We start from the raw sequence: 13,975 nt of genomic DNA, 5'->3' as shown, positions 1-13,975 counted from the left end.
AGTAAATACCAAGTGGATTAAGGACTTGGATGTTAGACCAGAAACTATCAGATGCCTAGAGGAAAATATTGGCAGAACTCTTTTCGGCATAAATTTTAAAGACATTTTCAATAAAATGAATCCAATTACAAAGAAGACTAAGGCAAGTATAAACCAATGGGTCTACATCAAATTAAAAAGCTTCTGCACAGGAGTTGGATGGTAGCGCAGTGGGTTAAGCGCACATGGCACGAAGCGCAAGGATCTGGGTTTGAGCCCCCGGCTCCCCACCTGCAGAGGAGTCGCTTCACAGGTGGTGAAGCAGGTCTGCAGGTGTCTATCTTTTTCTCCCCCTCTCTGTATTCCTCTCCTCTCTCCATTTCTCTGTCTTATCCATCAACAGTGACATCAATAATAACTCCAACAATAAAACAACAAAAGGAGATCAATCAATAAATATATAAAAAAGCTTTAAATAAAAAAAAAAAAAGAGTGGTCCAGGAGGTGGCGCAGTGGATAAAGCATTGGATTCTTGAGCATGAGGTCCTGAGTTCGATCCCTGGCAGCACATGTACCAGAGTGATATCTGGTTCTTTCTCTCTCTCTCTCTCTTCCTATCTTTCTCATTAATAAATAAATAAAATCTTATAAAAAAAAGAAAGAAAAGGCTTCTTTCTACACAGCAAAAGAAACCACTACCCAAACCAAGAGATCCCTCACAGAATGGGAGAAGATCTTTACATGCTATACATCAGACAAGAGGCTAATAACCAAAATATATAAAGAACTTGCCAAACTGAACAACAAGAAAACAACCCCATCCAAAAATGGGGGGAGGACATGGATAGAATATTCACCATAGAAGAGATCCAAAAGGCTAAGGAACACATGAAAAATGCTCCAAGTCTTTGATTATCAGAGAAATGCAAATCAAGACAACAATGAGATACCACTTCACTCCTGTTAGAATGTCATACGTCAGAAAAGGTAACAGCAGCAAATGCTGGAGAGGTTGTGGGGACAAAGGAACTCTCCTGCACTGCTGGTGGGAATGTCAATTGGTCCAACCTTTGTGGAGAACAGTCTGGAGAACTCTCAGAAGGCTAGAAATGGACCTACCCTATGATCCTGCAATTCCTTTCTTGGGGATATATCCTAAGGAACCCAACACACCCATCCAAAAACATCTGTGTACACATATGTTCTTAGCAGCACAATTTGTAATAGCCAAAACCTGGAAGCAACCCAGGTGTCCAACAACAGATGAGTGGCTGAGCAAGTTGTGGTATATATACACAATGGAATACTACTTAGCTATTAAAAATGGTGACTTCTAGTTGGGCGGTAGCACAGCAGGTTAAGTGCACCTGGTGTGAAGCTCAAGGACCGGCATAAGGAACCTGGTTCAAGCCCCCACCTCCCCACCTTCAGAGGAGTCGATTCACAGGCAGTGAAGCAAGTCTGCAGGTGTCTGTCTTTCTTTCCCCCTCTCTGTCTTCCCCTCCTCTCTCCATTTCTCTCTGTCCTATCCAACAATGACAACATCAATAACAACAACAATAATAACTACAACAACAATAAAAACCAAGGGCAACAAAAGGGAAAATAAATCAATAAATGTAAAAAAATTAAAGAAAAAATTTATTTTAAAGGGGTCAGGTGGTGGTGCACCTGGTTGAGTGCACGTATTACAGTGCTAAGGACCTGGGTTCAAGTCCCTGGTCTCCACCTGCAGGGGGAAAGCTTTGCAAGTGGTGAAGTAATGTTGCAGGTATCTCTGTGCCTCTCTCCCTATCACCCCCTTCCCTCTTATTTCTGGCTGTTTCTATCAAACAAAATAAAGATAATTTAAAAAAATGGTGGTGTCACTATTTTCAGCTGATCTTGGATGGACCTTGAAAAATTCATGTTAAGTGATATAAGTTAGAAACAGAAGGAAGACTATGGAATAATCTCACTCTCAGGCAGAAGTTGAAAAACAAAATCAGAAGAGTAAACACAAGTAGAACCTGAACTGAAATGTTGCACCAAAGTAAAAGACTCTAGGGTGGGTGGTGGTGGTGGGGGAGAATACAGGTCCAAAAAGGATGACAGAGGACCTAGTGGGGCTTGTATTGTTATATGGAAAACTGGGAAATGTTATGCATGTACAAACTATTATATTTACTGTCAAATGTAAAACATTAATTCCCCAATAAAGAAAAAAAAAAGAAAGTAGCTGTAATAGAGAATGGGAGAGAGACCAGTAATAAGACAATGCCTCCTTGCCACTCTCGTCAGTCTTACACCAGGTAGTCCTAGCCATTGAATAAGGTATAGGGATTGGAATAGAAGAAATAAAGCTGTTCTTGTTCACACCAACTTAACTAAGCATACCTCAAATCCAAAAGAATCGAATGATAGGGGAGTCGGGCTGTAGCGCAGCAGGTTAAGCGCAGGTGGTGCAAAGCACAAGGACCAGCATAAGGATCCCAGTTCGAACCCCGGCTCCCCACCTGCAGGGGAGTCGCTTCACAGGCGGTGAAGCAGGTCTGCAGGTGTCTATCTTTCTCTCTTCCTCTCTGTCTTCCCCTCCTCTCTCCATTTCTCTCTGTCCTATCCAACAACGACAACAACAATAATAACTACAACAATAAAACAACAAGGGCAACAAAAGGGAATAAATAAATAAAATAAATATTTTTTTAAAAAAAGAATCAAATGATAGGATATTTGGCATTTGAAATATAACTGCTATGACCGAGGAACTTTTTTTTGTAATTTCTTTATTGGGGGGTTAATGGTTTACAGTCAACAGTAAGATATACTAGTTTGTACATGCATAACATTTCTGTTTTCCACATAACAGTTTAACCCAAGGGACTTATTTTTAAATTCTTCTGAATTGGGCTGGTGAAATAGCTCACTTGGCTAGCATGCTGCTTTGCCATGTATGCAGCCCAGATTGGAGCGTGGCCTGGGCTACGCTGAAGGAAGCTTCGGTGCTGTGGTCTCTTTGACTCTCTCTGCCTCTCTGTCTCCATCTTTAAAAAATGAACTTAATTTACTGATTACAGTTAAATATCCACTAATGACTGTGATGTAGGGTAAGTGCAGATCCAGGATATTACTACAGGGAATGCCTGACTGAAGGCAGTGCAGTTCATTTGAGTTGAACATATCAAGAAGCTGAGAAATCAGAGTCAGATGAGTTGTGCATCTATATACTAAAGAATACTAAATAATGGCAGTGGAAGATCCTTAGATAGTAGGTTCTACAGTCTTCATTGAAGCCTTTGAAAAGAGGAGGTAGAAAGTATAATAGACTAGAAAGGAATGCTGTCTCCTTTATGGGTTTCCAGGGGGACTTGAGCAGAAATGTTTTGGAGCACAGCATAGGTAATAAAAAGCCATTCAAGGAGAAAATGTCAGGGAAGAAATGGTCATAAGAAGCTGTGTTTGAAGAAGTGCCATATGAAAAACTAGGACACGGTAAAGTGGTCATTAGAGATCTTTAAAGTGCATTTTGCCGCAGTGCTGGTAAGAAGGAAGATTGTAGGAGTAAATGAAAGGTTAAGGGTGTGGTAAGTTAAGATATACATACATGCATACGCACATGACAGAAAAGCTCCCCAGTGCCACTCATTGGTGCTCCTGTGTGGTGCCAAGGTTCTGTCCCAGCACCTAACTCATAGCAGGCCATGTGCTCTACTGGGTAAACTGTCTCCTAAATAGCTCTAAAGTGAAAGCAAGGTGAGAGCAGCCGGTAGCTAGAGGGAGATGTGAGTTTTTAGTATTTAATAATTTCAGAAACTTGAGCTTGAAGAAGGACATAAGTGAAATTGCTTTGTGTTTTTTTTCAGTGTGTCAAAGGAAATTTTGAGGATACATAGTTATGCTTATTTACATACTGACAAGTAGGTGAGGAGGGAGGGTTTGGGGTGATGTTAGTGGAAAGTTTAGACCAGATTTTGAAGTCTTGGATGACATTATGATAGTTAATGGAGAGCCAAGGAAATGTTAGTTATTTATGATGTATGCTAAAGCTCTGTTCCTACTTCATGCCTCTCTTGGTGGACTTTCCCCCTTCCTCTCTTCTTTTCTTCCTTCCTCTCTTCCTTTATTTTTTCTTTCCTTTTTTTCATTTCAATATAAGACACATGGAGGGGAGTCAGGCAGTAGCACAGTGGGTTAAGCACACGTGGCACAAAGCATAAGGACCAGAATAAGGATCCCGGTTTGACCCCCCTGCTCCCCACCTGCAGAGGAGTCGCCTCACAGGTGGTAAAGCAGGTCTGCAGGTGTCTGTCTTTCTCTCTCCCTCTATGTCTTCCTCTCTTCTCTCCATTTCTCTCTGTCCTAACAACGATGACATCAATAACAACAACAATAGCTACAATAACAATAAAAAACAACAAGGGCAACAAAAGGGGAAAAAAAAAAGACACAGGGAGGAGAGAACCACAGTACCTGTTATGCCTGGTGCTGGGGGCTTGAACTTGCATCCTTGCAAATGATAAGATGTACACTCCACCAGGTGAGCTAGCTCCCAGTCCCTCCAATTAAAATTTTAAACATTTGGGTCTACTCTAAGGGTCTGTGCTTTAGAAATATGACTCTGGCAATAACAGACTGTGGAAGGTTCAAGGCAAGACAGATTTGAAGAAATATATGTCCTTCTTTTAACTGGCGTTGCACAGGGGATCTAGGAGAGAACAAGGCAGCAGTCAGCAAAGGTTTTATAAAGTTTATTGGAATAAGCAAGTTAAGAAATGGTCACCAAGAGAAGGGTGGACAGTAAAAAGGAGACTTCTGCCTCAAAGTTGAGACAAGGAGAGAGTCATGTCAGCGAGGTGAGAGCCAATTGCCTGCTCGCTAGGCAGGAGTGCGTTGGTTATATACATTTCAGTGCAAACTGGGTCTGTGGGAAAGTAGGGAGAGGGTTGTGTCTATAGCCACCCTGGAGTTTGGAACAGATTTCTGTCCTATTCACTTGCCTCTTATTCAACTGCCAGGTATGGAAGCCTTATCTTTTGATATTCAGGATAACTGAGTTTTTGTACTTAAAATGTCTTAAGCCTGGGAGTTTTCACTGGCCTACCTCTGAACTGTCATCCTGGCAACAGCCTTATAATTTTTTAATTATAATTTTATAATTTACAGCAAGATTGATTGCATTATTGAGCCTGAAGTCATGAGAACCTGAGTTAGGGCACTAACAATTCAAAGGAGGGGAAAATAGTTGAAAAATTTGAAGACTTTAGGGGTGAATTGTGTAGCAGCACATCTCAGCTAGGTACTCGATGACTTCAGACCTATTGTATATTTGATACCTAAACCCGCACCTGGAGGACTCTTCCCAGTAAAGTTACCCGCAGACCGCTCAAACATACAGAAGTCACTGTGCAAAAGCATCTGGGATGCAGAGGCACCAGGATTAGGTTGACTGATAGGGATGTAGAGAATTAGTAACTTGTTGAGACAGAGTTATTTAGATGCTGAGCCAAGATCTAGAAAGTGTAAGAGTCAGTTACCTGTTCTTTTATCCTAAGGTTGTTTACCCATGCACCCCACTGTTTGTCCTGCCTCTTGCTTGCTGAATCAACTTCTTTGTGACCTGAAATTCTTGATCTCTTGTAAGACTTGCTATAAGAAGGGTCCTGACCCTTAAGCTTAAGGGATGCTCCATTGTTCTTCACCCTCCTTTAGGGGTACATATTGATGGAGATACCCTCAGGGTCTCTCTTAGAACATGTAATTTATATCTCTCTGTGTCAGTCTTTGGGGTCCTGCACCATCTGCTACGACAGCACAACAAAAATGAATACTATTTATGACAATGGAGTGAGGGAGAACATGGCTATAAACTGTAAGTTTCTATTTGAATTGACTAGAATTGGTGAACTTATGTTAAGAGAACCAAAAGAAAGAACATTGAAACTGGGGTGAGTTTAAATAGTTTTGCTGGGGGTTGGGTGGTAGCACAGTGGGTTAAGATTAGCAAAGTGCAAGGACCAGTGTCCCGGTTCGAGCCCCCAGCTCCCCACCTGGAGGGGGGTCGTTTCACAGGCGGCGAAGCAGTTCTGCAGGTTTCTATCTTTCTTTCCCCTCTATCTTCCCCTCCCCTCTTGATTTCTCTCCGTCCTATCCAACAACGACATCAATAACAACAACAATAATAATAACAACCAAAAAACAACAAGAGCAACAAAAGGGAAAAAAATAGCCTCCAGCAGCACTGGAATTGTGGTACAGGCACTGAGCCCCAGCAATAATCATACAGTTCACTCATTTTAAGTTCACCCCATCAAGGTCCTACCAAATTTTTTAAGAAGATAGAGCAAAAGCTAGAAACATTCGTCTGGAGCCAGAAAATACCTAGAATCACCAAAACAATCTTGAGAAAAAAAGAACAGAACTTTACATGTCTTATATCAGACAAAAAGCTAATAGCCAAAACATATAAAAAGCCCACCAAACTCAGCAACAACAACAAAAATGACCCCATCCAAAAATGGGGAGAGGATATGAACAGAATATTCAACAAAGAGATCCAAAAGGCCAACAAACATGAAAAAAATGCTCTAAGACATTGATTGTCAAAAAAATGCAAATAAAGATGACAATGAGAAACCACTTCATTCCTGTGAGAATGTCATACATCAGAAAGGATAGTAACAGTAAATGCTGGAGAGGGTGTGGGGGTAAAGGAACCCTCCTGCACCGCTGGATGTAAATTGGTCCAGCCCTTGTGGAGAACAGTCTGGATATAGTTGCTGTCAGGAGGAGGAGGGGACAAAAACAAAAGCTGAGGTTAGAATCGGTGTTTAAGAGCTTACAAACACAATGGAATACTACTTAGCTGTTGAGAATGATGAATTCACCTACTTCACCTCATTTTGGATAGAGCTTAAAGGCATCATGTTAAATGAGATAAGACAGAAAGAGAAGGGTGAATATGGATTTATCCCACTCATGGACAGAAGAAATATACTTATCAGGGCCAGCAAGCTAGCTAAACTGGATAGTATGACAGCTTTGTCATGCACACAGCCCAGGTTCAGTCCCTACCCCAGCCACATTGAAGGAAGCTTCAGTCTGCGGTGTCTTTCTCTTCCTCTGTCTTTGCCTCTCTGTATTTAAAAAATGTTGGTACTCAAATACATATTATGAGGAGATAAGAAATTATATACATGTGAAAACAGTTGTCTTATAAATCACTATTTCCCCAATAAAGTTGATTTGGAAGGACAAAGAAAAAATGTTGATTTGGAGTAGGGAAGCCCAGACAAGGAACAAACAAACAACAACAAAAAAGCCCCACTATTCTAAAATATACAATTCAATATTTTTTGGCATGCTTACAAATTCATATCACAATCAGTTTTTAGAATATTTTACTCAATAAATGTTTATTGAGAACATGCCATGTTCCAGGCACTGTTTTAGATATTTGAGATTTAAAGAGAGTATTGTGTTTTCATTTTACCATAGAGAAAGTCATTCTAATTAGTAGTCATTCTCTCTCTCCCTCTCTCTCTCTCTCTCTCACACACACACACACACACACACACACACACACACACACACAAACACACACACACACCTTTTCACTGATCTATTTTTAGTCCCTGTGACTTAGTCATTTGCCTGTTCTGGACACTCATATAAATGGAATCACACAACACAAGGATCTTTGATTCTTTCACTTAACATGGCATTTTCAAAGTCCATCCATGTAGAGATCACTTTTCACATTGTGTTATATTATCTGCATTTTTCTCTTCTTCACTAGGGACAGAGAATATTGCTATCTACTCTAGAGTTGTATCTAGCACACATTTTTATATTTATTTTTGGCTCAGTGAGTATTTGACACATCATAGACTAGAATGTTAATTCAATTAACTATAAAATTAAATTAACCAAATCAGACTATCCTCAAACATACTTGTCCACAGAGCTGTGCTTATATTTGTTGTCACAGAAATAGGTAGATAACTCTGCCAATGAATCTAGTTTTGCCATTAATTCTGTGACGTTGCGTCATACTCTCTCAAAACACTTTCCTCACTTGAGAGTGAAATAATTCCTACTCTATCTAAAACTGAGCTAACATAGTTAAGTGTGTAGACATACATCAAACAAACAAAACAGAAACATCTATTACATTAAGTTTTGACTTCCACTCTCCCCTACTGTGTCAGTGGGACAAGACAGACATAAACAGCTAGTTGCAGCATAGTATGGAAGGTGCAGTTGCAGGGCCATAGACTAGTGGTTGTGAGGTCACCTGGAAGAAGTGATTGGGATGGTGTTTTGAAGCAAGTGTCACTTGCTAATATAAATACAGCTAATATAAATACAGACTGACTTTCTTTGATCCATGTATCAGTGTAGTAAGTTGGTTAAGGGGCTCTATTTCAGAGAGCAGTTTGAAATTTGAAAAGACTTCAGAACTGTTTTTTAAGCTCTTAAACACCGATTCTAACCTCAGCTTTTGTTTTTGTCCCCTCCTCCTCCTCCTGCCAGCAGCCATATCCATGTTGCTTAAGCATAGCTTGAAAGTACCCTTACAGGGTCCTATAGTGCCCTTTTATCCCCTTTTTTAGTTCTTCATGCTTAAACAAAACCAGAGGCTCAGAATCCCCTTTTCTGTGTCTGACCTGCTTGCAGTGTGGCTGTGCATTGATCATTCCAGAGCTGTAGCAGTAGTGAATATTGCTGATGTCATTGTTTGCCTTATTGGGATTTTGCTCTTTGTTTCACAGGGAGCTGTGATTGGTATAGACGATGAGGACGACAGCACCTTCACAATAACTGTTGATCAGAAAACCTTCCATTTCCAGGGTGAGCTGAAAGCAGAGATTCTTTTCTCTTTATAGTCCCATCTCCTTTTTTCTTTTTTGGTTGCTTGCTGGATGACTTAAATGGTTTTGCAACGGATCGTGCATGAACGAGTGCACAGGAACGTTCTGGATGAAGTGGTACTGCAGGTTAGGCAGGGATTTGTATCTGCAGTGGATACGGATCTATTTGAAACAACTGGATCTGGCTGCAGTTGGAGATTAAAAATTTAAAGGATAAAAATCAGTCAGTGAAGGGAGAGAGTAATGGGCTGCTGCTGCTGCTGGCTTGTGTTTACAGAAGGTCGCTGATCTTCTTTATCGAGGAGTATGGTTCTGCTTCTGCATGAAAAGTCTGAGTACTGATTGTGAAGGTTGCAGTGTTTGTCCGTGTAAAACTCAAAATGTAAATTAACTTGAAGCTAGTGGTAACCTTTGACTTAAAGGTTTTCCTTTGCTTCAAGAACTGTAAGTTTGCATTCATTTCATCTGCATTTTCTGTGTGTTGTCTGCCAGCCTTCACTTCTCTGTTATCCTTTTTATAGTTAATAACACCAATGCCATCTGCCACTGCTATGTTTCGGCATTGCATGCTATGGCTCACCGGTAGAAAGGGTAAGGTACTATATAATCATTCTCATTTCTGCTTGCTTTGAAAACTATTAATCCAGCAAATAAAAGTAGATTTTAATGATCCTGTCCTAATGTACCTCTCACTTACTAGGAGTGTCTGTCAGCTTTGCTACTAGCATTTTTGCTGTTTTACCGGTTTAGATAGATCATTATTTTGTACATAAAGCAGTCCAGGAAACTTAGAAATGGGAAGATTTTGGAGATGCTAGCACTATATCTGAACTTCAGGTGACACTGCATGGTGACAGATACTATATATGCCAAGATAAATGTGTTGATAGCTTTAAAATATTTTGGTTGTGAAGTCTGACATTGACCAGTTGTGTTGTGTTGTGTTGTATTTGGTGTTCATACAACAGTTGTGCTTATATGCTAGAATATTGTATTTCAGTTGTTTTTCTTTATTACCTTCTTTAAGAAATCAACACATGGAAATGAAGATGCAACTTATACGCAATAAAAAGAAACCAGTGTACTCAGTAGTGTGATCTCTCATGCTTTTGGGAAAAGCATTTTTAAAGTGTTCACTGTGTTTGTTCACATTATTTATTCAAAGCTATTTAGCAAATGATGAGCTCCTAAAACTTTCTCCAGCATTTAACTTCATAAAGCATTTTTAATCTTCTTATGGAAAGCCAAGGCCTTTATTTTTCAGGCCAAATATATGATTGCTTATAAACTCAAGCAGATAATGCCTATGTGCTAGAACTCTTTACTCTTTAAATTAAATACTGTTAATGTATTTCCAGAGCAGCTAGATGCAGATGAAGGCTGCAGTATAGAATTCTGCCCTCTGCAGTTACTAAGGTGACACACTGCGTAAGGACTTAGAAGCTGTAATATTTACTTCTTTTTAAAGGAAAGGAGTCTCAGACCTCTAGAGAAAAGGCACCTTTACCCTCTGACTTACATTTAGATAATTTATGCTAAACTTATCTCCCTTTTGCTCACATGCTTATGTGATTTACTTGTAAAATAGCTCCTTTAATGAATAAATAAGAATTATATGTTTTTTTTAGAAATAACTTCTTAATTCTAAGACTGCAAAATTGATTTATTTTCTACTATAGTGGACTTTATACTATACAATATTTCTGGGAGTCAGAGAGCATGGGATTATTTGACTTTTGTAAAAGACTCAATACTTTTTTATTTACTTATTTATATTAGTGATTTAATAATGATTAACAAAATTGTAGGATAAGAGGGATACAATTCCATATAATTCCCACCACTAGAGTTCCATATCCCACCACCTCTTTGGAAGGTTCCCTGTTCTTTATCCCTCTGCGAGTTTGCACTGGCTGTATGGGAGTATGGACTGGAAAGTCTGGCTTCTGCAATTGCTTCTCCACTCGACATGGGCATTGACAGGTCAACTGTTTTTGATATGCATGTGTATAAATATATGTACTTATACATTCACATTTTAGGCAGTAATAATTACTTCATATTCACAGTTCCTTACAAGAAAAATCTCTGATAATTTGATTTAAAAGTTCTCAATGTCTCACAGGGCTTAGTATCTTAGAATCTTCATTAGAATTGAAAGCAAAATTGGTTGATATATATGAGCATATTTTTAATGTACTGATGTTTTTATAAACACACCAGAATTTCTAATTTCTAACAAATTCTAATTGTTGTTGGCTATTCAATTGAAAGCTAGAATTTGTTCAGATATGCTCAGTCAACATTTAATTTAGATATTACTCGAACTTCTGAGGACACAGTAGTAAAATAAGCACATGAAAGCCTTTGTTCTCTTGTTATTCATTCTAGTAGAGGAGAAAGTCAGTAATTAAAATAAATGAATAAGCTGTGGGGCTAGAGAGGAGTACGAAGTCCAGGGAAGAAAAATACAAATTAGGAAAGGAGAAAACAAAGAAGTAAGGCTGTGTGTGAGTCGGCTTGGGGTTGTGAAATGTCAGATAGGATATCAGAGGAAAATTTACTAGGACTGTGCCTTCTGATGAAAGATCTAAAGGAAGTAAGGGAACCAGTAGTTCAAATACATTGGTTGGGGTAATTGAAAGTATATCGTTCTAGGCAGAAGGAATAGGAATTGCAATTGTCTACCATGTTGAAGAATAGCTAGGAGGCCAGGTCTGATTGGAGTGCAGATAGCTGTGGGGGATGGTAGTGGGAGATGAGGTCTAGGAGGTAAAGTATGGGGTTTTATACGCCACTGTAAGGACATTGAGCTTTACGGTCATGAGAAGCCATTAGAGGATTTTTTGAGTGGAGAAATGACATGATGTGATTTGTGTTTTAGCAGCATCACTCTGGCCATTGTGTTACAAAAGGAAGCAGGGGTAGGAGGTTATTTTAATCTATAAAAGAGATGTATAATGAGTCCCTCATGATAGTGGTGAGGGTAGGAGGGTAGTGAGCAGTGGTCAGATTGTATATGTGTGTTTAACTGTTGAAATAATATTGCCATATAATAAAATGTACATTATAAAATTCAGTGGATTTTTGACAAATGTCTTTTCTCATATCACAATCAAGCACAATCAGAACATTTCCATCACTATCAAACTCAAAAGATTCCTTTAATCTTTCAGTTAGTTCTCATCCCAGCCTCTGTCCCTAGGCAAAACCACTGATCTACTTTCTGTCATTATAGATTAGAATTTTCTCCTGTGTGCCCTGCTTCTCCCCCCCTGCCATAGCCATAGCCATATTCATTCTCACTCGCCCCCACCAACCTCCAGTTCCCCATGAACCTAGAGTCTCTTGTGTACTCTGTACTATGTTATGTACCTCAAAGGCGGCTTACTACCTGAGCTTTTTCCTTTTTTTTTTTTTTTTTTTTTTGCTTTCCTGACTTTCTGCTGTTTAGACCAGTGCTCATCTGTAGTTTATGGTGGTGCCACTGGGGATTAAACGTGGGGTCTTTGGTATTTTAGGCATGAAATTCTTTTTTGCATAACTATTATGCTATCTCACTAGCCCCAGTTTGCTTGCTTGCTTACTTCTTCTCTTTCCCTTTCCTTCTCTTTTTTCCTTCCTTCTTTCCATCTTCTTTCCTTCCTTCCTTCCTTCCTCCCTCCCTCCCTCCACTCCTCCATCCCTCCCTCCTTTCCTTCCTCCATTTCTTCCTCCCTCCCTTTCTTCCTTCTTTCTTTTTTGAAAGCACCACTCCAACATCCATAGAGCTTTACTGATTGCCATTTATGATGCCCCTATATGGTGCCAGGACTAGAACTCATGACCTTATGCAATACACACTGCTGGATGAGATATCTCCTGGTCCCTAGATTAGATTTTTCTTTTGGAGAGTTTCACATAAATGGGAAACCATATAGCATGCATTCTGATTTGTGTTTCAGCTCAGCATTATTTTTGTGTGTGTATTTAATTGTTTCTATAATTGTTGCTAAGCAGTCGTCTTTTCTATGATACTATATCTGTTTCCATGTGAGAATAAGAATGCAAGTCAAGGTTAAAGCCATTTTTTTTTACTTGAGCAATGAGAATGGAGTTGCCATTAAACTGAGTTGGGAAAGAATGTAGGTGGAACAAGCTTGTATGTGTGTGGATTGTGGGGGGTTTGGAGTGGGTTATGGGGGATGTGGGCATCAGTATTTTAGCCTTTGATATGCATGCGAGTAAGTTCTTGATGCCTATCAAACGTCCAAATGGAGACGTCTGGTAGACATTTGAATTGTATCACTTAAGAGAAAACTTCAAACTAGAAAAATAAATTTGGGAGTCATTGGCCTACAGGTGGTATTAAAGACTAAAGAGAACTTACAAGAGTAAATTTAAGGGAGAAAAAGAGAATAGGAGGTTCAAGTAATGAGCCTTGGAGCACCCTAGTGCTTATTTAGAGTGTACAGATATGAGGCAGAACTTGGAAAATAAAATGAAAAGAAGCAGACAAAAATGAAATAAAAGAACCAGGTGAATGTGGTAACCTGGAAACAAGGGAGATAGTGTTTCAAAGTGGAAAGAGATATTAGCCACAATTGCTCAAGTAAATTGAAGACTGATCAATGGTCAGAATTTTTTTTCCCCTTTATTGGGGGATTAATGTTTTTCATTTGACAGTGAATACAATAGTTTGTACATGTATAACATTTCTCAGTTTTCCACATAACAATACAACCCCCACTAGGTCCTCTGTCATCCTTTTCCAGGACCTGTACCTTCCCCCGCCCCCAGCCCCACCCCAGAGACTTACTTTGGTGCAATACATCCGTGGTCATAGAATTTAGCAATCAAAATCTCCTGATGGGCTGGAGAGATAGCATAATGGTTATGCAGAAAGATTTTCATTGCTGAAGCACCAAAGGTCAATCCTGAGCACCAACATAAGCCCTGGTCAAAAGGAAAAAAAAGAAAAAATCAATAGAAGTCTATTGGTAATTTTGAAAAGAGCAGTTTTAATGTAGTAGTGTAAGTGATTTTTAACTTATGCTATAAAAGGAAGGTGAAAGTGCTCTGAGAAGTAATGCAGTGAATAAAGCCTTCAGTTCTCTAGCATGAGGTCCTGAGTTCGATCCCTGGCAGCACATGTACTAGAGTGATGT

The 13,975-nt window shown here is 39.4% G+C and overlaps 1 protein-coding gene across 6 annotated transcripts in view; it reads left to right on the top strand.

Moving 5' to 3' along the window:
* The window catches only part of OSBPL9 (oxysterol binding protein like 9), a 135,489-nt gene that overhangs the window by 30,007 nt on the left and 91,507 nt on the right, over positions 1 to 13,975 (top strand). For all 6 annotated transcript variants that reach the window (XM_007535155.2, XM_007535156.3, XM_007535157.2 and 3 more), the window contains one exon: positions 8,730 to 8,808. In XM_007535155.2, coding sequence (XP_007535217.2) covers positions 8,730 to 8,808 — 79 coding nt within the window. The remainder of the gene's footprint in view (positions 1 to 8,729; positions 8,809 to 13,975) is intronic.

Source organism: Erinaceus europaeus, chromosome 13, assembly GCF_950295315.1.
Source record: "Erinaceus europaeus chromosome 13, mEriEur2.1, whole genome shotgun sequence".
In the NCBI taxonomy this organism is placed as follows: domain Eukaryota; kingdom Metazoa; phylum Chordata; class Mammalia; order Eulipotyphla; family Erinaceidae; genus Erinaceus; species Erinaceus europaeus.
The sequence above is the reverse complement of the archived record's forward strand: the minus strand, read 5'-3'. Positions and strand labels throughout refer to the sequence as shown.